Source organism: Pholis gunnellus, assembly GCF_910591455.1.
Source record: "Pholis gunnellus genome assembly, chromosome: 2".
In the NCBI taxonomy this organism is placed as follows: Eukaryota; Metazoa; Chordata; class Actinopteri; order Perciformes; family Pholidae; genus Pholis; species Pholis gunnellus.
In genome coordinates, this window is record NC_136536.1 from 9,225,180 (window position 1) to 9,246,762 (window position 21,583).

The 21,583-nt window shown below is 41.5% G+C and overlaps 1 protein-coding gene across 1 annotated transcript; it reads left to right on the top strand.

Moving 5' to 3' along the window:
* Positions 1-1,257: 1,257 nt before the first annotated feature.
* vwa5b1 (von Willebrand factor A domain containing 5B1) lies at positions 1,258-17,679 on the top strand (the record flags this gene model as incomplete). The annotated part of the gene is made up of 21 exons (XM_079169607.1): positions 1,258-1,396; positions 1,579-1,740; positions 2,680-2,899; positions 3,126-3,262; positions 3,564-3,695; positions 5,015-5,139; positions 6,088-6,264; positions 7,344-7,454; positions 7,569-7,771; positions 9,025-9,139; positions 9,360-9,545; positions 9,787-9,976; positions 11,135-11,334; positions 12,361-12,601; positions 13,347-13,640; positions 13,769-13,906; positions 14,161-14,295; positions 14,842-14,913; positions 15,394-15,463; positions 16,394-16,517; positions 17,020-17,679. 21 exons carry the CDS (start codon positions 1,258-1,260, stop codon positions 17,677-17,679), a joined length of 3,831 nt encoding a protein of 1,276 aa, XP_079025733.1.
* Between the last annotated feature and the right edge of the window lie 3,904 nt (positions 17,680-21,583).

Sequence of the window (21,583 nt, forward strand, 5' to 3'; positions counted from 1 at the left end):
AGCAAGCAGAGCTGTCTCTATGGAAATCGCTTTCGTCATAACACTTCATATCAAGCCCGTGTGCTGGGGCTCTGGTCGTGCAGCAGGCACAGACCCTTGACAGCACATAACCAAGATTGCTGGTGGAGGAGACGACATTAACAGTGAAGCACGGCCCAGAAGCAACAGATCATTTTATACTTGCTTCATTCGTCCTCAATGATATGTATCTGAAGATTCCTTTTGTCTTCAACTCACATGACACTGAATATTGCTTTGGTTTCTCTCTCCTGTTACATTGTAGGTGTGTTATAATGATGATATGACCCGAAATTAGTTTTATTGCTGTGACCTTTATCTCAAATGCTCACTCATGTTAAAGGCTCTTTGGTTTTACATCACACCCTTGAAGATTAATGAGGTTTGAATATCTATAAAAACCCGCTGCACTGAATTGTCATCTAGAAAGCTGCTTTCATCTAGTTATATAGTCTGTAATGAGGTCTTGCTGTGTGTTTGATCTTCATGCTTGGTAACAAGATCCTTGCAGACCCTTTACACCCTGGACACAACCAAACTTCTACCTCTGGTACGCGAAAACAACCAGACACAAGAACAGCTTCTTCCCACAGGCCGTCAGTCTGATGCACACTCATGCCCAATAACCCCGTAACACCAAGAACATCCACAGCTCCCATTATAGATCGTAATTTTACAATTTTTAATGCACATCATTCTTATATGTAGATATCATCTGCCACTGTTAATGCAAAACCTGCACGCCATATATACATCTATGTACATACTGTCCATAATCCTCCAGCCCTCTTGTTTGTTCAGCTTTGTTGTCCTTGTTCCTGGCTGTTATGTATATTAAGAGCAATGTAATGCAAAACAATTAAGAGTCAGATTCCTTGTATGTGTACGTAGAGGTTACTTGGCCAATAAAGTTGATTCTGATTCTAAACAAAGTTTTTATTTCATAATGATATGTTTCCAACGTTTTATTAAAATGCTGGAGAAATGATTTGATAATGAATATCCAATAAAACTCTGTTATTATTACAATAGGAATAATTAAATAACATTTCATAGTAATGAGTTACGTTTTAATAATTGCTTCAATTGTTTTTTTAACTATAAAGTATATTTTACATATATATAAATATATGTTTATTTATTTCATTATGACAGCTTTTGTGTCATATCATTATCTGATGCTTCTTTTTGGCCTTTGTTTGACATGTGACAACAAACCAGAATCCTAAAAGCAACACCATGCCTGGACTCATTAACAAGGAGAACCGGAGCGCTCTGCCCCTCAGTGTCTCTGATATCACTTCCTGTGTCAGGGGTTACACTCTGGCCATGACAGCCTCTATGACCTATGAAAACATTGAGGATCATGCAATTGAAGGTGAGTGTGTACATCACTGGAGACTAAGTTGTTCACTTGAGCAATGTGAACGCAAGCCACTTTCAACCAACCTTTTTGCTCTGAAACACACTGCTGTGAAATCATTGACTGGATGTATTTCATGGTTCATCTTCTGGTTTTATGCCCTGATTTCTGTTTTTTCCTCTCCCACTGCCTTTTAGGGATCTTCATTTATCCACTGGAGGAAAATTCTATTGTTGTGGGGTTTGAGTCCATGATATCGAGTCAGATTATAACACTGCAAATTAAAGACAAGGCAAAAATTGACGACTGTTTTGCGGACTGCTGCAACACCTCTAATGGAGCCCTCCAGAGTGGCAGCGGTAAGATTGAAGCTGCTCTAATCAATATTGTTATGTAAGTAATAGATCAAATTACTATGTGTGAAACCCTGTTTCTAGCAGCAGCAGGCAGCCGTGAAATCTCAGATAACCCCACTGTACGCTACCTGCTCAGCAACAAGACAGACAGACAGAGTTAGTGACGAGCTGGTGAACATAGTGGATCATTTAGCAGCTAAAGAGATGGATATTTCCCCAAGGAGGCTGTGGAGCCCAAAACAAAACAGAGCTAAAAGAGAGTGACCTTTGAACTTACAATTGCCATGTTGTCTGAAACGAGACTTCCATGTTCATGTTATGCGACTCTGTGTCTGCTGGATGTGTAAATAGGCGACCATATCACCTGAAAAGGTGTTCATAACTCAATGTGTTGTTTACAGCTTGTTGTGCTGCACCCAAGGGACCAAAAATAATAATAATTGTATGTAGGTTTAAAGGGGCACTGCTGTACTTTAATGTTATGACTTCAGGGTTATCTTGTGTCAAGATTGTGACTACAAATTTGAACAGAAAGCCTTCGTTACAAACTGAAAATGAGTGCTTTAAAAAAAAGAGTTTGACAGGTAGGGTCTAAGGGAATGTTGCCATATGGGAAATGTAGGATCCAATGTCTGCCTGTGCTGCTTCCATTTTTATCATTCTTTTTTAGTTAGTCTCTAAACGTACCAAAACTTTATGGAAATGCATGAATATGTTTTTAGGTAGATACAAGTGAAGTATACAGTACAATAGTTTCCTTGAAGTGTAATATTATTATAATAATAATATCGGTACTTCACCTAAACTAAGAAGCTCATTGTCACCCCCTTTATCTGAAAATGAAGTTGTATTTCAGGCATCAAAGATAGCAGCTTGGGCGCCTATATAAATTGTGGTAAAATAAAAAATTTGGTTGTTTGCTAATCCATTCTTGTTTTACAGGACATATAGTGATTGATGAGGATTTGGAGAGGACAGTGTTAGTGGTTAACCTGGGGATCATTCCTCCTATGGAGACGGTCCATATTCTGGTGAGCACCTCCTCTGAGCTGTCCACCCTGCCCAACGGAGGCATCAGGGTCTCGTCCCCACCGGTGTGTACACCTCGGGTACAGAGGACCATCAACGAGGAGCAGGGACTATCCCCAAACTTCTCCAGAACGTAAGAAAACAGATACATTAATAAAATATGAAAATCGCTGTCTTGTTAATATTACGCCATGTTACGTGTTTAAATTTGGAATGTTTTGAAGTTGGATTTGGCACTGTAAACTGGATTTTTAGGCCCCAAATGTTGTTTTGTATGGATAGAAACTGACTATACTAACGTTGTATGTGTTCATTCAGGTTCGCTCCATCATAATGTAGTCATGCTTTGCTAATTTTAGGCGGGACAGTCCTCACGATCAAACTCCCAACTCCCCTCAGCTGTGGTTGGCTTCACTGCTGGAGGAGGAGGCCATCAACTCCATGGACTACGAGTTTAACTTCCAGCTGGAGATACGGGCTCCCTATCTCCTCGCAGGTCAGAGAAATTAGCAAGAAAGCACTTTTGATAAGCAAATTTCCCAAAACGAGGGATTGCTTTACATTCGGTGATTTTAGCATCATGTAAATGCTCACATTAAAACGTATAATTGCTGGTTGTTTGCTCAAACTGCACTTGAAGGCATCAGCGCATAAGTTGCTTTTACATCTTATGGAAGTTTTTTGTTCTCATAATATGAGTGTTGTGTATCAGTGGGACCAGCTGGTTTGTCATTTCTTTTATTACTGGAGGTGAAGCCACTGGTTATTTGATCTGCTGTGTCTGTTGCTCTGTGTAGGTGTAGAAAGCCCGTCTCACGCCATCCGAGCTGATGCAGACCCTCTGGCTCGCTCTGCCACAAGCGTCGTTATCACGCTGGCTGACAAGTACACTTATGACTGTCCTGTTAAGATCCTCATCTACCCCAGCGGTAGGTCCACAGCTTCAAAACTCACTAACAGCACCACCCTGCAATTAATTAACCTAACCTCTCCTCTCAAGTACAATATTTTTAAATAGTTTTTTTCAGCTCTGTCAGGCTTATTAAATAGCGTTTTTGGTGTCAAGGTCAGTATCATGTGATTCACCGCCTCACTTTGTGTTTCCGCTGTGTATGACATGCCAGTCAGACAGTATTGTGTGGGTGTGCGATGTCAGGTCTGTTTTTTTTTCTTCCCTTGTGCTTTCATTTCTCTCTGCAGTCTTGACCTACACTATGTGTGGGCCAGTTGTCTTCCAGAGGCAGGAATGAGCAACGGCCTCACAGATCCAATAGCCCTTTTATGAAGGTTTCGTTCGCAAACAGACCTGCTGCCACTGCTGGGCAATTTAATTCAGCTCAGACCGGTGCTGCAGTTTCAATCACAACATGGACGCTCAGCTCGAGCAGAGATGGACAAAACTGAGCGGCATTACAGGCATGCGTGTGTGTTATAATAAACAAAACAGAAAGGAGCGGTGTATTTTCATCACCAGCTTGGTTGATTAATGGACAGACACGCATGCTTTGTCATATTTACGACAAGGATACTGCTGGGTTCACCAAGTTCAATTTGAGATTTTGATAGACCTTTTTAATACCACATCAACAATCTAATACCTGTTTCATTGCCAAAGTGACCACTATCTATGAAACCAGGATGATAATGCCTATAGAGTTATTCACTAAATACATGAATTTATTTACATTTATATCACATTGTGTCAGTATTTCCCTGCAGTATATATATAAAAAATTACCAGTAATATATTTCAACTGAGCAATAAACATAACCCTGGAACTGGATACGCAGCAGAAATGATGGATTAACTGATTTAAATGTAACTAATTAAGGGTCCACCTATGAATTTGACATATGGTCTGCAACAATAGTACTAGAGATTTTCCAGTTAGTTTTTGCAAATAATCACATTTAAAAACATTGCAGCAGGTTAGAAAGAATATTTAGGATATTTGTAAATAAAATGCAATGCTTTTAGTTTAAGGCAATTTTAGAAGAAAACGGAAATCAATGCCTTTAAAGACTTTTCAAGACCTGCAGATACCCTGCACTGAAGAGAAATAACATCCCCAACATTCCCTCAACCCTCTGAGCTAGTTTTGTTGTCTTGAGACCCAGCTGTGATACAGCATCTTTATACACAACCACCCCCTCGTTCTCACATCAATGTGTGGATAATTCTGCACCACAGATAGATATAATCTCTCTGTAATATTTATCTATATTTTGACCAAATGTGTCACTTTAGAGCCTCATCTGCCAAATGTGCTCATTGAGAATGGAGACATGACGCAGGAGGAGTACGATGAATACATTCACGGCCGGAGCGATTTCATCAAAGCCGCCAAGAAGGACTCCAGCAATGAGAGTAAAGTGAGTGTGTCATCGACCTCCGCACCATGTACCTGAACTGATGGCAACGCTATTACGCCACCAGGGGAGTGGTAAAGACTAGACAGTAGCGCAATATCCTGAACAATGCCCTGCAACAAATACTATATTTGTGAAGCTGCAACGATTACATCATATTGTTTTGTTGTATATAACAACATAATGCAATCCAATACCAGTGGTGGAGGAAGAATATTTAGATCCATTGCAAAAGTAGTAATACCCCACTGTGAAAATACTCCTCTACAAGTAGAATATACTGAAAAGTATCAAAAGTAAAAGTACTCATTCTGCATGAATTAAGCTGGTGACTTTCAGTGTTTTTCTATTATATGTGATGTTTTTGGATTCATATTATTGGTGCATTGCTGTGTATACTGCTGTAGATGTTTGAGGTTTAATCCTCCAGTTTTTAGGAAACCTTTAAGTTTATAGATCACCAAATCTGGAGATACAAGGTCTTCACTGGACAGGAAGGGTGTGAATAATTGTAACTGGAGAAGTAATTAAATATCTCAGACAAATGGAGTAAAAAGAAGAATATTTGCCTCGGAAATGTTTTGGAGTAGAAGTATTAAGTAGCATCATGAACAAGAAGCTTAAAATTGTACTTCAGTAAACTTAGTTACATTATTTTTCTGGCGTTCATTCACATTTGTGCTGTGGGCAGTTAAGTGACCAGTGGAGGAAGAAGAAAGAGGACTCAGCCATAAAATGGGTTTCTATGGAAACACTGCAAGGAAGCTTCACATTCGGATTGGAATTTCCTGCACGTCTACAATAATTGATGTGCTCTATATCAGCCCGATCAAGTCCCTTTTATTGCCCTCTTTTACTGTTAGAATAAAGCCTGTCAATTCATAAAAAAGTCCAGTTATCTCACGGTGCCAAATCCCCACTTTTAACTTTTATATTCCTCTGTCTTTACAGATAGATATCATTCACAGGCGACTCCACAAGGACATCCTCCACAACCCTGTGGTGATGTTGAACTTTTGCCCTGACCTCAAGTCCATCAGCTCAGACCTGAGGAAGGTTCACGGCGAGTTTATCTTCCTCATCGACCGCAGCGGCAGCATGAGCGGTGTTAACATAAACTGCGTGAAGGTATGTTTAATCTCAGTGTGCTCAGTGTGTTGTATTTCTTGCATAGGTGAACACGCAAACCCACAGGCATACGCTGATTTACATATAAATTGTGATTTATTTTTTTTAGAGTTGTTTTAGTGTGTTACAGTCGACACACAACACATCAAAATAAAGATATTAAATGGAAAGCTAATGCCTCAAAACAACATAGACATATTATCATTATATATTATATTATTTGTATAATTTCTAGGCTCACCACCAAACTGATTCTGCAAGCTTTGGAGATTATGGATGTGGATTGCCAGCTGTGTGAAGGGCATGCACACAAGGATATATCGATCAAACAAGTCATTCATTATTCCCAACTGTCTCCCGGTTGCTAGGTTTTAGACAGAAAGACTGAGGTCTCGCAGACTTCATGTGACTTTTATTCAATATCTACAGAGCCGACTCATTCATGGTTAATACTTGTTTTCAATATGTTGGTAGATTATTTGGCTGCTTGTGTGCACTGACCCTGTCCTTTGGTGTGGTGCTGACTGGCAATGTTGATTTGTGACTGAAGACTCTTTTTTTTTTTATTGGCTGTGTCTGATACTAGAGAGTCTGGGCATAAGGCCCCGGTGAAGGCCAGTGATGTTATGACTATTTACCACTGACCTTCAAGAAATCCTCCCGAATGGCTTTAAAATATGTCTCAAAACATTACAGGTTAAACTTTTTTTTCTTTGCTAATGCACCTGAAGTGGTATTTGATTATAGATCGGTGTGGTCTTTGTGCTCTTCACCTGAATGAAGGTTGAGATAAGTGCTATTCCTCTAGACACTGCCCTTCTGCTGGAGAAGAAGCAGTGATGGATGAAAAGAAACTGCGTGATGCCACTCTCCTCTTTTCTCCTCTCATTGAGAAAATCTGCTGTGCAGCAATGACAGCTGTGTAGAGCACCGTGCTTTCATTCAACCAGACATCAGTGGACGTAGTTCAACAGGACATTAAGCACCTAATGAACAGAAGAGCTTTGACTTTTTCTTTGTTCTGTTCTACTTTCTGAACAAGAATCTGCTCTCGGCCTCTCTCTCTCTCTCGTTCTCAGGATGCCATGGTGGTGATTCTGAAGAGCCTCGTTCCAGGCTGCCTTTTTAACATCATAGGCTTCGGCTCCACATTCAAATCACTATTCACAACCAGCCAGAACTATGAGGAGGTAAAGCAGCTCTGGAATACATTGATGCAGTTCTGTTGGGAAAATTGAGCCAAAGCAATCGTTAAGATGCTGTAACTCAAGAAATAAGTTTACTTTCTCTCCTCTTCATCTCAGGAAGCCCTGGCCCTGGCTTGTGATTATGTTCGGAAGATCAGAGCCGACATGGGGGGGACCAACGTCCTGGCGCCGCTCAATTGGATCCTGAGGCAGCCGATGTTCAGCGGACACCCCCGCCTACTCTTCTTGCTCACCGACGGAGCCGCCAGCAACACGGGCAAAGTTATCGAGCTGGTCCGCAGCCATGCACGCTGCATCAGGCAAGTATTACTGTTGAGGCTCACAACTGACCTCTATTCTGAATGTTAGAAAAAAGGAAAAAGATCAATAATGAGTGACATTGTTGGGGATATATTGTCATATTGTCAAAAAGGAACCGTTGCTGTCAAAGCTGTTCTGGTTAAACATTATGATTCGTACCTGCAGACATTGCCGTAAATGACCCACACTGACATGAATATGTATTTGTGGTAACTGCTGAGTTCAGAGGAAGTATAACAGTGGCTACTGTTGTAGTAACAGCCCCGGCAGAGAGGCTACTGTACGTCAAAGCAAATGATAATAAATGAATCTTTTGTTTCTGACAATTATGCAAATAGCAACGGCACAGCTGATGGGTGAGATTAAATCTCATCCAGGGATTGTCAGGGGCTTAAATGAATAACCGGTTATGCAGCAATAATCCGCTCAAAATGAAATCCGGAAATATGTATTGAATGTCAAACATTATGTACATCATTATAAAGGATCTGTCAGAAGAAGAGGACATTTGTGCAGCTTTGATTTTAGATGAGAAAAGAAAAACTAATTTTAATGTTGCATCTGCAGTAAGGATGCACACACTAACTGTAAAATGATAGCGAACGCCTGTGGCACAATAGATCTGCAATACACTGGGAAATCATTTCATTTTGAAGCCTGCATCGAAGTGTCACACTGTGAATCCCTCTCTTGAGTCACTCTGGAAATAATTGACTTTTGTCTACCCCCTTTTAATGGATGACCGCCCCCAGAGAATTGCATTAGGTACACAGAGCCTGGCCAATTCATCTACACTGCCTGGGTCATTATCACACTATGCTTACAAATCAGCGCAGCCAGTCAGAGACAAGACCAAACAATGAGGAATCTCTGTCCCAAAAATCCATCTTAGGGTCTCTTCTACCCACAGTATGTAAGGGGCGACATTTCTGTTTTAACCTAGACTATAGCCCAGACTCAGCCAGCTCATCCCTCAGTGAAAAATTGAATAAAAATTGTAAAACACAGCATCAACCAACCTCCCCGGAGAACTCTGAGAGGCAGCAGGCATGTCTCAACTTTCCACCATGAAAGATGATTTGCTGTTTGGCTCTTTTCCCCCAAAAATCTCTATTTTACAACATAACAAATTAGATATATCTCCAAAGCAGCTCTTTAGATCTCTGCGAAATGTGTGCCCATCCTGAGAAGACACCTGTTACCATTCTCTCGATCTGTCCATGGAGCCGCAGTGTTTAATGTGTTTGTGCAGATGTTTTACTTTCGGCATAGGACAGAAGGCTTGCAGGAGGCTGGTGCAGGGACTGGCGACAGTTTCCAAAGGAACAGCAGAGTTCCTGGCTGAAGGAGAGAGGCTGCAGCCCAAGGTACTCATTTCCAGCTTTGCGTATCACTCCTAATGACTGCCAGCTAAGCTGAAGGCCACAAGAGAGCCATTAGACTTTAGTTACTAAGCACAGAGTGTCTTCCACTGATACCAATTGGGAAATCATATCTCAGAGACGCTTTAGCTGTAAGCACTGGTCATCGAGAAGCTGTGTTTGATGTCTGGAAGTCTATTTTAGTCGTCTTACTTATACTCCACAGATGATAAAGTCGCTGAAGAAAACCATGTCTCCAGTACTCAGTGACATTTCCATTGAATGGCTCTTTCCTGAGACGAAAGAAGTGCTGCTGACCCCTGTGGGCAACACTTTCCTGTTTCCAGGGGACAGTCTGATTGGCTACAGTGTGGTTTGCGACGCCACCCGCTACCACGCCAACCCCAAATCTGTAAGTCAGCTGAAAGAAGACAAAAGACTGCATGCAGGGTAACCTTCTGTGTTGTGAATATTTCAGTAAAGGTAATTGATTTTGTTAATGTCCAGCTTGATAAATAGCTTAGTTGTTTCATTTTAACGACTTGTTAGCTCTGAAAGGTGTTTTCATGGAGAGTAAAAAAGCCCGAAGGCCAACTGTGAAGGACATTTTTTAATCAAACATTGGATGTGTCCCCTCCTCCAAATCTCAACAGGATAAGAGGAGGAGATACAGCATGATGCGCTCCATTGAATCAGCCAGCTCTGTGTTTTACCAATCTCAAGAGGAGGATGCGGTGAAGACAGGTAGCGACTTTCAGGGGTCCTCCAGAGAATCACCACTGTATGATTCCTACCAGGACTCCATGACAGACAGCCCTGCCACCATAGAGCAAGACACCGTGGGTAAGAACCTACAGTACATGCATCTTATCTCTATTTCACTAGTTATTTTTGTAACACTAATGTCAGCCATGGAAATCAGCTGAAACTGTCTGTCAAGCCAGTTGGGCCAGCCAATATAGGTTAGCACATACAATGTAGGTAAAAGGCCTGATTAAGGTGGTAAGTATATGCCTCTTTTCTCGTTTGAGGGGAGGATTCAAAAGGAGTTTAAAAGGTACATTGGGTCAGATAATGGTGTGGAAATGTTTCTTGTAATTAGAGGCTGCTTGTAAGACCAGTAGAGTTAGGTAAACATTAACGGTGGGTGGTGGTTCTAATGGCACTCAGATGAAACTGCCTATCAAGCCAAAGGGGCTAGCTAATATCACACGTACATACAATGAAGAAATCAGAGCAAGAACAATAAATTGGCCCGGCTGTTAAATCGGATTGGTATTAGCTTATTTCAGATATATCCGTATCTGTCTGTATGTCGGCTGATAAGTAACAAAAATATTGCTTTGCAAAGAGAATTTAACGATACGGCTCCCGGAGAGGAACTGAGCCATAAGATCCGACTCCCTTCAAAGAGCCATAATTACCATCACAAAGAAACAGTGTCACCATTACATAGTTTGCCTACCAGAGACAAGTCAATTTTTCAACTGTAAAATATCCTGCTTAGTATGTATACTATCGGCCATTATATTGTCAGCAGCTTTATTAAACACCTAAATCAGCATCATTCCGGCTAAGGTAGATATAAGGTCTACGGAGTATCTGCTCTTTGCTTGAGTTAGAGCAGAATTCAAAGGGAGTTTAAAGGTATGTTTAGTCAGGGAAGACTCAGTACATTTATGATATCACATTCAAATTTGTAGTTTGTCCAATACTTTGGTTTATGACCAAATACCAACAAAACTATCGATATTCCCATCAGTCTCAGCCGTACCTTGTGCTTAGTGCTTATTGGACACAATCTAAGATGATGAACATAGTAAACATTACATTGTAACTGTTACCTGCTAAACATTAGCATCAGTCTGTGTGAGCATGTTAGCATTCTCAGGTTAGCATTTAGCTCATCACAGTGCCTAAGTACAGTCTCAAATGTATGTCAAATATTACCATATTGACTCGTTTTGGGTCGACTATTTCTATTTTGCCACTGAACATCAGGGTTGGATTGTAAGACGCCTCCAAGAAGGCGTGCATACAGCACCAACCAGATAACAGACTACAACCCGGCAAAGAAGGTCTTCACTCCCAGTGATCCCAGCTCTGTGGTGGCAAAGAATCCACTGAGGAGAGCCAAAGTCCAGGAGCTGATAGGCCAGATGAGCCCTGAGCATGAGGCCCAGTGGAGGAACGACTACCAGGTGTGGTCCGTCGCCGTCAAGAATAACATTAACATGATTGCGTTTAAGATGACTGCACTGTTTGGGTTTGCAATTTAGTTGTATCTCACAGATCTCAAACCAGTGCTGCCAAACTGAGCTTTCTTTAACAATGATAATACACATGTTGTATGTTTAAGTACACACATGCACATAAAAGATCAAATCTGTTTTAACGGCAGAGGCAGGAGAATCTCATTTTGTGTCATGAAACAGTTGTCATATTGTCATTATAACAACAACATTTGTATTCAGCCTGTGTTGATAAATTAAACAGCCATCTGACCCTCTGGACTGGAGTGCAATGAAGAACAGACTAATGTGCTCTCCTCAATAATGAAGGGCAAAACATGTATGAATGGTAATTAGGTTTTAATATTGCTCGGGGAGCATCTCAGTATAACTAAATAGAGTTCGCTGGGCTGTGAAGACATTATATCTTCTATTTGTAAATTAAGCTGAGGATCCACTGCCCTCGTTCCATAATTAATTCATAGACAATAATTATGAGTTAATGTAGTAACTTTCTGTTAACTTGTTTGTCTATTGCCAGAAAAATTAAAGACCGAAAATTAAGCAAAAGCAAAAGCGTTAAAAATAAAGGCTTTTACCCTCCTCCAAAAACTCAAAACAGGCCTTCCGTTATATTTATTTATATTTCTTTTTATCACACTGAAACCTTATTTGATAATAAAGTAAATATCTTTTTGGTTTTAGTCAGTAAGAGAAAATGAAAAACTTCACATCAAGTTGGGATTTAGGAAACTGTGTGAGGTACTATTTTGCTATTTTCCGACATCTTATGACCCAAACAAGAAAATAAACATGAAAATGAACTTTACATTAATCTACAACGAAAATAATTGTTTGCTACAGCCCTATCTGCAATATAGATGATTCACATGAGTATATACACATGATTAAACACATGGAAGTTACTAGAATTACAATTAGTAGATGAGGTTCCATACCTCATTTAAACCTGGGTATGTTGAATATTGTTTTCAGCCACAGTTGGCAAGTCTGTGTGCCACATCTTCCAGAGGGCATCCAGCCAGCTGTCACAGACAGCTCACGCAACAGGAGCCGCTCCTGCAGCAGGAAATGGAGTCAGAGCTTCATTTCCAGCCTCAAGAAAATCCTCAGCCCAGCAGCATCAGCGCGCCGCCTGCAGCTCGCAACTCAGCTGGAGAAGATGGATCCAGATCGTCCACTGACAGCCCTTCTGTTGGCAGCGTTGGAGATACGGGTGAGACCACAAACACCACAAGTCTGTTTTACTGAACATGCAACCAATTCATTGAATATATCTGCGTGTGCATGATTTTATGTTGGATTGAATCACTGTGGTTTTGTTTGTTTTTCTTTTGGGGGAATATGTGTAGGTTCTTTTATGGCAGCATGAAACCAAACCAAACCAATCAACACATCTTTTAAGGGAATAGTTTGGCATTTTGGGAAACACACGTATCCTCTTTCTTGCTGATGAACAGACTCACAATTATGTTGTTAAACTTTGCTTTTTGTACGGAGAAAACAAACCCAATATGTTACATGTTATTTAGTGAGATTTAGAGGTGCTTGGCTATGGTTTCCAGTATTATCAATCTTCTCATCTAACGCTCTGCAAGAAAACAATTAAGTTGATTGTGTCTGAGTATTCTTTTAACTTCATCTTAATGACAGAAATCCTAATCGCAAATTTCAAACAAAATCAGCTTTTAAAGTAAATATAATTTAAGACCAGAGTGGACTTATTCAGTCTGATGTGACAAGTGTCTTACAAACGGATTTAAATGACATCCATCCAAAATCCAAGATGAGAAATGATAACTGATGATCAAGCACAGAGGGGACTCTTTAGAAAGACAGGAAACGGTTTTCTTCCAGTCGCGAGTGAGCAGTAGCAGATGACAAGCTTCAGGTGGATTTGAATACGTGTCTCGTCACAAAAGAAAAATGCACATTCAAGAATCCAACCTGTGATATTTCAGATGGCTATGGACACCAGTTATGTCAAGCAGAAACCCCACAGGAGACCCACACTTCAGATCTGGGTGCAGCCATCCAGCCCAAAGGGGACTGCAAGGCCGTGGTGTCCGGGCTGCTGTGTGGGAAACCAGTGAAGTGGGAGGTCGTCTTTGATATCGAGCCCTTCCTGAACGGCCGAGAACGTGAGGAAAAGGTTCACGAGGAGCTGTGGAACGAGACCTTCCACCACATGGCTGGACGCTCCATCATACGCGACTTTGAGCAAATGGCGGATAAGGAGTGTGAGATTGAGCACGGTGAGGTCTACCAGGATTTAATTGTTTGTAGGAAATGTTGAGGATTTTAACATTATAATAACAAAAAAATGATATGTAATCCTTTGATATGTTAATCACTTGTGATGATTTTATTTTATAATTCACAGGCTCTGGCAGGAAGTACCAGCAATATGCTATTCACACCAGCAAGGCCTGCAATATACTGAGCAAATACACAGCGTTTGTTCCCATTGACCTGGACACTAATGAGTATTTGCAGACATGTATTGAATACATAAACAATGGTAAGTCATATAGATTTGCTGGAAATCTTAATGTCACCCATAGTTCCATCCTCTCCACATGTCTGAACAGAGAAAAAAAAATCCTACTACCCACCAGAACCACTTAAGCTCACCAATTAACATGTTTAGGTTTTGGTTCAGTCTAAAGCAAGCCTACATCCAATAGCTAAAGAAGCACTTCCAAATTGTCCAGCTAGAAAACTGTTTATGCGTGCCTTCCTAAACCTCCCAAAATGATTTAATGTTGTTTTCAGGTGAAGGTCTGAAGCGGGGCTCACATTCAAGGTCTCGTTCAGGGAGCAGGAAGAACAGAGGGTACTCCATAGGTCTGGGTCGCTCTCAGTCTGGTGGCATGTCTGAGGAAGCTGAAGATGTCCTGCTGCCCAACAGTAGGCTTCATATGATATATTTAGCTCGCATTTCATTTCCAACCTTATTGGGATAGAAGTACACAGAGGGTCTCAGACTTCGAGAACCATTGCTGTGGACAGATATCATATGGAATGAGATTTTTCAAGATTTATCTATTCAAATCTATTTTCATATGAAATGGAAAGGTTGCAGTCCTGCATTGCTGGTAGCTAGGAGATATTGAGCACTCAGAAAGCTGCGTGCTGCTTTACATTAAAAATACTTCAACTTCAGCAAAAGGGCACGCTATTTTAAATTGGCTTTCAGTGGTGGCATAGCAACAGCAGGTGATCGAAACTAGCACACTGCTTGAGCATCTGCTCGCCACTGCCAGTTAAAAAGAAGAGGTGCACACACAGCGGGGGAACAGATGCAGATGAGCATCAATGTCGGTAATGCTGTGTTTTTTTTCCAAACATATAGTTAGGTTTTGAGGAAAAAGAGGGATTTCGTTAAAAAAAAAGAAAAGAAATAAAATTAAGGACAGCTGAGAGTTAATTTCAATCTTTTCATCATTGTCTTAGATGGAGAGGATGGCGTCTCTCCATGCAGCACCCCCTCCTCCACCAGCTGGGAGAGAAGTAGCTTCACAGAGGGTACGTGCAACACATCAACCGGTCAGTGAATTTGCTGCATCGCATCCATTTTCCTCCAGAATGACCTTTGACACAAACCGCCTGCCAGTCTGTCTTTTTCTGGGCAAAACTGTTGCATTGTTTCAAATGTGAAACATGAGATTGTTGACATTTAAGTCCCTCTTCTTATAAGGGATGACTGAAGTCGACACAATGTTGTGGCTTGTATGGACAAACGCCGTCCAGACCTTTTAAAAAATAAAAAAAACAATACAGTGAGCGCATACTGAAGGCAAAAACACACAAGAAGAAGTGTTTTACCTGCAGAGGAGAGACAGCTGGAACATGTGTCCTCCGGTTTCACTTACATCTCATTGGGTGTTTTACCTCTTTGTTATGTAAGACTCGTGTTGAGAACTAAACAGAAAAGTGACAGAAAATGCCACGGTTTCTTTCTCTCTCCTGCGCTTGTCTAATACTGCCTCTGTCTCTGTCTCCAAGTCTTCCAAAGGAGTCCGTCTGTGACTTCTGACCAATCACAGAAATTGGTGGAGAGCCTTTTTTCTGCCAGGTGGGTGATTGGAAACTGGCTGGCTGCACACATGTTCTGTACCAGTCGTGACCATGTAATAATGATTGACAATAGCTTCTCCTTTTAAAAAACAAGACCAAGAGTCTACAGTCATGCGAGCAGCTCTGTGAGGCTTTACGTCTGGGTTATGCTAGGGAATGATAGGTTTGTACTATGTGTCGTCCGACCAATAGTGGCCTCACTTGAGGGAGAGGTGAAAAGCTGGCTGTCAAAGAAAGGTGGCAAGACGGAAGGCATTCATAGTGTTGCACTCGCTTGATCACAGGATAAGTGCTGCGTGAAGTGAGTGTGAGAGTATGAGAAACTGTCTGACGCAAGTATCTGATAGAATATACTGGCCCCTTTAGGCACAGCGGTGATTTGAGCTATATGCTAACATGCAGGTACAATGTTTACCATGTTCACCATCTTAGTTTAGCGCGTTTGCATGCTAACATTTGCTAATTAGCACGAAACACAAAGTACAGCTGAGGCTGATGGGAATATCTTTAGTTTTGCAGGTATTTGGTCATTAACCAAAGTATTTGACAAATTGAAATTCTGACCTGATGATGGCGCTGGATGAAAGGTTATTACATTAATGTATGTACATTTCACACAAAGCCTCATGGTGGAGCTTGAAGAAAAGTCAGGTAGGATTCATCCTCTGGGGACAGTGAATGTATTTACGAAATTGTATGGTAATCCAAAGTTGTTGAGATATTTCAGTCCGAGACAAAGTGACCGTGACTGCTCGACCCACGTTGCCATGCCTAGAGCCACGCTGCTAAAATTCGTCAATTTATTGGATTTCTATTGCAAATCTACAGATGTACCAGAATAATCAGTAACAGTTGCTTCATGAAAACAGTATGTGGTGTGTGCTTAACATACTGTGATTTACACCCGCCTCTCCCTCTCCGCTTTAAGGTTGGCCCTCAGCAGGACTCGTCTCCTGACTCGGGCTGCCAAAGGATTCATGGGTCGATCTCACAGCAAGTCCGGTGATTCAATTGGAGAGAGTGACAACGAGAACAAAGACTACATTCCCCTGGTGAGCAGCAGACCTATAACATGCGATTGCTCTCGTCAACCTGCATTTCTTTTGATGGACCTTAATTTGGACTGACATGACTGTAGTTTTGTCTAAAGAGACGAATGTGACACAGTCTTATGTGTTTTTGCACCATGCATATCTGATTTAAATACAACACCCAGGCCTGGCTCTAGACTACAGGCTCTTTGGGAACCCGCCTTACTTTGTGTGTGTTTGTTTGTGAGAAAGCAAGACACACATACTGTACACATGACTGCATGAACTGTCCGAGAATGGTTTTTGCTACCTTGCACCATAATTTTCTCAGAAGGCAGACTAGGCTTTTTTAAGGCTGTTTCAGGTACAGACAGTATAAGAATTTTTTTTTTTTTTTTTTATCATTAAATCATTAAAAGTATGAGCCTGAAAATGAACATGATATGTCCACTTTAAGGTTGGAGAAAAACAACAACACAAGCTTTACTTTCCGTCAAACTGTAAACTTTTTTCTTCTGCACAGGTGTTGTTGCAGTTGGCTAGTGGTGCATTTCCGCTAGACACAGCTCTGTGTGAAGCCATTAGTGTGCCCATGGACAAGTTAAAGTGGACGTCCCCCTTTACCAGCCACCGCAGCAGCCTGGGTCACCTGTCTCACTCCAGCAGCCGCCGTGCTGAGAGTGCCGATGACGGACACAGATCACCGTGTGAAACAGAAACAAATCATCAACCTGCAGAACACACTGGAGGCATCTACAGCCCTTCTCAACTGTCCAGGAGTTTGTGGACGGATGCTGGTCCTTCCACGTTAGGCAGCCCATCCACCGCGTCTGAGCCCCCACTCTCCCCATACTCCCAGGTGGACAGTGGGCGGGGCTCCGGGTCAGGGGGCTTGGAACCAGCATCGCCCGGCAGTGTGCCAAAGAGAATGCTGGATCCAGAGAGCATGGTGTGGGCCACCGCTGTGGCCCTCGCTTGGCTGGAGCACAGCTCTGCCAGTCATTTCATAGAGTGGGAACTCGTAGCCGCCAAGGCCAGCATGTGGCTGAGTGCGCAGGAAATTCCAGAAGGCCGAGACTTAGCCTCGGTCAAGGCTGCTGCCAACCAGCTCTTCATGATCCTCAGACACTGGGATGAAAACCTGCAACTAAACATGCTCTGTTACAACCCCAACAGTGTGTGAGGCCTGCTAATCCAAGGATGAAACAGACCACGGAACGCACTCAATTCCATACTATGCTAACTGGGGCTGTAGTATTCTCTGTTTGGCAGTTTGTCCTCTGGAGTCTGATTTTGCCGTTGCAGTTGTGAACAATATGTATTGTCTTCTGTTATGTGCTGTATCTCCAAACATATCACAGGCTCTTCAGAGGCCCTATGTGCAAGCTTTTACCTCGCTGGTGCCACATACTGTAGCTGGATCCCTGTTAGCTAAAGGATCTAATCCGATTTATTCCACAGATTTGAGTTTCATGGCAAAGAACGTCAGTGTTAAATTAGTAGCATGCTGGACCACTGACCGTCAACATCTGAGAAAAGCTGTTATTGTCATCATATTGATGTTATGGGGTGAATGCTGCAAAACGATTGTAAGAGAAAAACTGTTCGACTGATTGACACATACAGATTTTTTCTGAATTGATTGTGTCGTTGTTACATGTTACATGACAACATCTGGGTACTTGCCAGCAGTACTGCCTGTCTTTTCTATTACCATTACAGTGTTCTTAATATTTGCCATTACTGCAGACACATAAAAATATGCAAAAAGCTAAAGAAAATATAAAATACATGTTAAAATGTGTTTGAAAAATATGTGGCTTTGGTGGGAATCTATGAATGTGTATCCCACTAGCATGTCATTTACTGTTTATTATTTAATGATAGCTATAGTTTATATTTGTATACCTGTGTTAGAGGTTTTGATCATGCATTAGTTTTTTGATTCAAAGAGAGTAACACAGACCTGGATTCAGTAGCCCCCAAACAGAGGGTGCAAAATTAGCCTCGTTATAACTAAATGTTTACTATGTAATATGGATATTTACACCTCACTAATTTAAAAAGGGGTTGCACCACACAAACCAGATCTCATAACATGAGATGTCCAAGACTTCAGTTTACCCACACACATGAATGGCAAAAAATAATTCCATTAGAAAGGTGCACTCAGTAGAGCGAAGATCTCCGCCAGGTGTGTCTGCAACAACCGCTACTGTAATGTGTGATTGAATGAATACAACCCACAGTTGGGTGACTCCACTGGTCTTGAGACTAATGGGCTGTAAGGCATCGTAAAACACACTTATTCAAACTTAAAAACAAGCTGCGATGTACGCAGGCAAACGGCTCGAAGTTGTCGAATACGACATTTCATACAAACTTGCTAAAAACTAAATTAAACTCACCGAGCTGTATGCATGCGTAGCAGCTGCTGAGTGGCGGTGATGTACTCAGCAATGTGTGTACGAGTTGTTTTGTTTTCTGTTCACTTTGAGTTGATTTCTTGAGAAACATGAAATCTGATCTGATCGTTCACTGCCACCGCAGAGCAAAACAAACAACCAAGTTTTATTAAAAAATCTGAGGACCAATGTTTTAATGCTCCGGCTCTCCTGTTTGGACAACTAGAGTTAAATATTACACATCTGTGGACGCCATAGCGTGTCTAGACATGGAGAAGTGAGTGAGAAGTCAGCAGACAACAGGCAATACAAGTGTGAGTCACTGCAACCATGAGAAGTACTTGAGCATGCAGCCATAACTGGCCAGCCAATCTATTATGCAGTTTTTGCTGCAGCAGAATGCGAGATTAGCCGAGGTGCACACTCACTCCCGGACGCACACACACACCACCGATCCTCCTGGCGGAGATAATCATACAGCTCTTCTACACTGCATCAAATTCATGTGGGCACTGAGAAAAATGTATTCACCGTTTTACAGACGCTCTTTTTCCAACGATGTGTTTGGGAACAATTCTTTTTGGGTCGCTGTGTGTCACATGATTAAGTTGCAATACCCTGTGCAGCTAATACTGAAAAATCGACTGAGCTGCAGTCGAATAGTACAAACAAAAAGTCCCCCTAACCCTCGTTAATTACAAATGAGGAAGTGTCGATACACACAAACTTAATCATGGTTTTATTCACAGCTGGTGCAACCTAATCCTGAGGAGTATGGGCAGTCCTGCTCTGGAGATCAGAGATGAAAGAGCCCCGCTAGTTCTGTCATGCTCACAGCTCATTTACCGCAAGTGCCTGACCAAGGTCTAAAGTTGGCAGAAAATGTAGATCTGTTCATTGCAGTATAAACTGCGTGGGTAATGATTGGCCCTTTTCCTGAAATATACCCTTTCTTTCTTTTTTATTTGTTTCTTGAATCTGTGTGTGGCCTCTGTGGGCATATTTCTCTATTGATTGACTCTCTTATCCCATCACAGTGTTGCTTTACTCAGGTATTTCTTAATTTTTCCTCTCTGACTGAGTTGCATAAATCCTTCTGCATGAACACGTGTGTTTATGTTATGATGTTTAATGACTGAATTGCCACATTGGAGCCAGTAGTGCAGTATTTGCTCTCTGAAATGACAAATACAGTAGATGTCATATAGTAATATTTTTGTGCTGTAATTGCAGTAGTTAAGTGCAGCTGTAAGTGTTATAAATTGTATTTTTTACGTACTCGGTCGGTTGTATAGTGCAGTACCTTTCAACTTGCTGTGTGTGCCTTTTTAAATGATTGTTGACTGTTCGAGGGTGTTGAAAGCTTAGTGTCTTTATAAATGTTGATGCTATGATCAGCTCTGCAGGTGCATGTAATAAAATAACTACCACCAAAGTTACAGGTTCTACAGCTGTTATTTTCCCGCTGCTAACAACAAGGGGTCAACAACAACAAGGATCAATGCTCGGACCCTTCTTTATGCTCCCCAGTGGCACTTTGTGTGAAATTCGATACTGAGCGTCGTGGCACTTATTCTCAATGGCTTCTCCATCCACTGTGGTTTGGACTGTACCTTATTTGTAGGTGACTTTTAACTCTTTTTGCTCCACACTTTACAGTACAGTACACACCACATCTAGTTATTGTAATTCGCAATGAACGTTGAGCTTCATTCACGCACAAATATGTGCTTAAACCGTGCATCCAAGCGTTTCACACTCAGATCTAGGATTTATCAATAACTTCTTTTCCAAATGTGTTCGTACTCTGCAGACAACTTCAGACCTGCTGAAAAATGTAAACACACACACACACACACACACACACACACACACACATACACACACACGCACACACACACACACACACACACATATTAAATAACAATGCAATTGACACCCTTTCATCCTCATCAGTTATTTTCATGATTCAAATATTCAACTATAAAAACTGTGTCTCCCAGTCGTAGCGTACAATTGAGAATGCCAAAATTGAAAAGTAACAGATTTGGTTTTCATTGTTTTTATTATGAATGGACGGTTACTCCCACCATTGTCTTATGCTTCCTTGCTTTAGAAGCCATGCTTCTCGCTGACAACAACCTCACCTCTCTGCTAATTTACACGTATTAGTGAATGAGGCCCATTGTCTTCTCCAGTAGATCTCATAGTTCAGGACATGCAGTATAATTCCACCTGGCTCAGTAGGTAATGTTATGTCAAGGGGACATCCACGGCATTGGTTGTATTTCTCCAGCACATGTGACACGGACACATGCCTCATTAACAACAAAAGCTGCCATAATATGGCTCCTTAAAATTAAAGAGGGCGCTAGCAATTAGGATGACAAGAATTCATTTAAAAAATGTCCACCCTTTACAAGATAAAACATGCAAGGCGTGAGAGAGAGAGAGAGAGAGAGAGAGAGAGAGAGAGAGACATTTGAAAAGGAAAACAGAAAAATGATTATTACAGTGTTGCTCATAGCCGCTCTCACCCCTCCTTCATAGATCAAACAAGACTCAACCCAGACCGTTAAGTGCTTTGAAGAGCACACGTGAGAGTTGGGTAAATCTATTCAGGTGCATTGTGATATTACATATGGAAACAGCAAACATAGCGCGCCTATTCATTTATCAAAT